Raw genomic sequence first — 3,910 nt, 5'->3', positions numbered from 1 at the left:
TCCAAAGCCACAGAGAAACCCTGTCTGGAAAAACAAAACAAACAAACAAAAAAAAAAACAACTTTATGGCAGGATATGTCTTTAATCCCAGCACTTGAGAGGCAGAGGCAGAGGCAGGTGGATCTCTTTGAGTTCAAGACCAGCCTAGTCTACATAGACCCTGTCTCAACAAAAAATAAATAAATAAATAAATAAATAAATAAATAAATAAATAAATAAATAAAACCAAAAGGCTGGAGAGATGTTCAGAAATAAAAACCAAAACAAACCCCACCACCACCACAGGAACTTGGCTGCTCTTGCAGTTACCAGCATCTGTATCAGGTGGCTCACAACCCCCCTGTAGCTCCAGCTCTAGGGAACTGCTCCCCTCTTCTGGCACACACAGACATATGGATATACATATACGTAAAAATAAATCCTGAAGAAAGACGTTAAACACTTAAAAGGAAACAACACTTTAAAAAAGTGTGTCTCTGAAGACAGCAGTGATCGGTGAACCACAGTCAGCCCAAGGTCAGGTCTGGCCCACAGCTTGTTTTAAAGTGAACTTTCATTGGGGCTTTGCCACGCTCAGGAGTTTCTATGCTGTGTCTGATTGTGTGTTAGGACAACATAGATGCACGGTCGTATGTTCCTGTAAAGTCTTAGATACTTACAGCATGGCCCTTAGTGTTCTGACCCTGCCCTGAGGTCTAGAAGGGAGTACATGACACGTGAAGGTAGCTAGTGAAAATTATGGGTTAGTGTTGGTTTTGTTTTCCTTCAGTCCAGGTCTCTCTCTGTTGTTCAGAGAGGTCTTAAACTGATGATCCTCCTGCCTGAGCCTCTCATGTAGCTAAACAGCAGGTATACACTCCAAGCCTGGTAGATTTACAATATCTAATGTTTCTAGCCAAGCAGTTATCCTTGCCTCATTGTTTTAATCAGCTGTGTAATTATAACTGTGACCACTAGGTGGAGTTGCAGTTAAAAAAACTGCTTCTCAAAATAATAGACTTACTACACAGCTGTAGTAAGATTCAATTTGAACTAAAATCCTCTTTTGTTGTTTTGCAGCCCTAACGTGGAGTGCAAAAGTATGAGGTTTGGCATGCTGAAGGACCATCAGACTGTCACGGGAAACGTCACTGCTTTTGATGGGTCTATTCTCTATCTTCCTGTCAAGCTTCAACAAGTGAGACCTAGTGGAGATTGTGGTGTGGGTGAAACCCCTGTGTGCTCTGATGGTTCTAGTAGTGGTGAAGTACAGACCCCTTGGACATTTGACTTGCTCCTTCCCATTTTTAGACAGAAGGCAGACTTCTGCAGGACCCAGCAGAGATCCCCCACTTAAGTTTAAGAAGTGACCTTTCACATAGGTGGAGTGGTAAGAAACTTTGACCTCTGTGGCAAAGAATCACTCAAATTTTCAACATCAGGGCCTGGAGTGATAGCTAGGCAGTGAAAAGCACTTGATTCTCCTGCAGAGAACCTAGGTTTGGTTCCTAGCACCAGTACTGGGTGGCTCTTGATCATCCTTCTAATACCAGGGAACTCAGCGCCACCTTCTGACCTCCTTGGGCACCCGCATACAGTGAAAAAATAAAGATTTAAAATTTCAACTTTGAATTTTATTTATTTTTGTTTATCTATTTATTGTCACACTGATTTTGCCAGCACAGGCTGCAGAGTGAGGGAAAAGTTAAAACTACATTTTGAGCTGTAGAACTCGGTAAGTTAGGGCTAAGACTTCATGTCTGTAACTTCTTGTTCCTTGTACATATTTGTTAGGTTGTTGAGTTAAAAAGCCAGAGGAAAACGGACGATGCCGAGATCAGCATCAGGATCCAGCTGACGAAGATCCTGGAGCCCTGCTCTGACCTGTGCATTCCTTTCTACAACGTTGTTTTCCGGCGGTAAGGGAGCTGCTGCAGCCTGCGCCTCTAGTTCACCGTGTTTGGAGTGTGGCTCCCCAGGAAGTGTGGATGGTGCCACACGGTGTCTGTGGGTGGCCTTGGAAGCACTTAATGGGTGACCTTAGCATCAACTCATTCAAAAGTTATCTCTCACTCGATAGGTCAGATTTGGATCCCTGCAATTAGGCGTGTGGGTAGCTGAGTAGGCAAATGGATTCCTTTGGATTAGTTATAGAAATTTTCAGACCAGATGTTTGCTTTAAGATAGGATTTCATGTAACTCAGGCTAGTCTCAGACTTGATAAATAGCTGAGGATAGCCCATCCTGATCCTTCTGCCTCAGCTTCCCTAATGGGATTACAGGCATGAGCAACCATATTCAGCCAAAACAGATGTCAATATTGTTTATTTAATAGGGTTATGGGTGAAGAGACTTCTCAGAGTGCAAACATATTTGCTGGCAGATATTTTCTAGGCTTTAAAAAATATGCATAGCTTACAATTGTTTATCTTTTTTTATTTTTATTTTTTTAGAGGCTTTCACTTTTGCACAAGTGTTAATCCCAAACTACCTCTTATTTAATGAAACAGAACTTAAAGTGAACTGGACAAACATGGTCCCCTTGGTGGGCTGTTCACAAATTTGGAAACTAGTTCACTTGTATTCTTTTTAGTTCATGGTGAACAGTAACGCAGTTAGGCTGGGAAATAGCCTTGTGTTTGGTGAGTTGGGCACTGAGAGAGCCTTCAACCATTTGTTCAAACTCCAGATGACTGCCTTGCTAGCTTTACATTTCTATAGCAAGATCATTCTAAACATAAGTTACATTATGCAAAACACAAAAACTTCTCTGCACCTTCAGGTTTGTAGAGGAAGCCATAGCTAAGACTGAAAAAGCTTTCTCTATTAGGCCTGGGATGCGGCTCTGTGGTGAGTGCTTGCCTAGCGATTGTAAAGCTCCAAGTTTCACCCCCAGTTTGGAGGAGGAGAAAGGAAACTCACCCCTCACATTTATTTCAGGGTAATGAAACTTTTGGATATGAAGCTTGTGGGGAGAAACTTCTACGACCCTACCAGTGCCATGGTGCTACAGCAACATAGGTAAGTGAATTGTTTTTTTCCTCCTTCACTTTTGAATGTTCTGGAAACTTTTCATTATGTCCACTATACTTAGGACAAAAACATCACCTGTATTTTATGATGCTAACCACAATTTAATCAACTAAATCTTTTTGTTTCTGTTTTTAGTAAATTTGTACTGATAACTGACTTGATTACATTTCCTCCCTAGAGCTTCCTTATTATTATTGGAAAGGACAGTACGAGTATTGTGTCTAATTGGGGCATGGAATTATGTGGCCCTGATGCTCTTGGAACACCTCTTTCTTTAGGTTGCAGATCTGGCCTGGCTATGCAGCTAGCATCCGGAGGACAGATGGAGGGCTCTTCCTACTTGCTGATGTCTCTCATAAAGTCATTCGGAATGATTCTGTGCTGGATGTCATGTGAGTGAATGATCCACCTATAACATGCAATTGCTTTCTGACTCTGCTCTGTGAGGACTTTTTTAAAAAAATTTTTAAAAAGAAACAGACTATCTTTTTTTCATTATACATACCAATCCAAGTTTCTACTCCTTCCTCTCCTCCCGTTCCCTCCACTTACCCCTCTGTGGGGACTTTTAATCATAAAATGTATTAAAAGAACCAAAGTCTGGTATGGTGACTCCCCCAGGGTTGAGCAAGAGGATCACCTCAAGTTCAAGCCTGGCCTGGGCTATGTAGAGGGTTCCAGACCAGCCTGAGCTACAGTGTGAGATCCTGTCTCAGAAAACAGAACAGAGAGTGGAAGGGATGTGCTATCTCCTGAAGTCTAGTGAGATGGGCATCTGCTGTTCTCCAAGAAGTTGGATCTCTTGGGTGGACGAGATCAAACTGGTTCTTCTGGGCCCTGTTTTTAAGTCTTGTGCCTGGTATCACCCTCGTATGTCACACAGAGGCTGAGGTGATGG

The 3,910-nt window shown here is 42.3% G+C and overlaps 1 protein-coding gene across 2 annotated transcripts in view; it reads left to right on the top strand.

Moving 5' to 3' along the window:
* The window catches only part of Piwil2 (piwi like RNA-mediated gene silencing 2), a 54,400-nt gene that overhangs the window by 12,163 nt on the left and 38,327 nt on the right, over positions 1-3,910 (top strand). For both annotated transcript variants that reach the window (XM_005355577.2, XM_026783259.1), the window contains exons 6-9: positions 1,060-1,177; positions 1,774-1,898; positions 2,920-3,000; positions 3,291-3,404. In XM_005355577.2, the coding sequence (XP_005355634.1) occupies positions 1,060-1,177; positions 1,774-1,898; positions 2,920-3,000; positions 3,291-3,404 (438 nt within the window). The remainder of the gene's footprint in view (positions 1-1,059; positions 1,178-1,773; positions 1,899-2,919; positions 3,001-3,290; positions 3,405-3,910) is intronic.

This window comes from Microtus ochrogaster, chromosome 17 (assembly GCF_000317375.1).
Source record: "Microtus ochrogaster isolate Prairie Vole_2 chromosome 17, MicOch1.0, whole genome shotgun sequence".
NCBI lineage: Eukaryota > Metazoa > Chordata > Mammalia > Rodentia > Cricetidae > Microtus > Microtus ochrogaster.
Note: the sequence above shows the minus strand (reverse complement) of the source record. Positions and strands in the feature narration are given on the sequence as shown.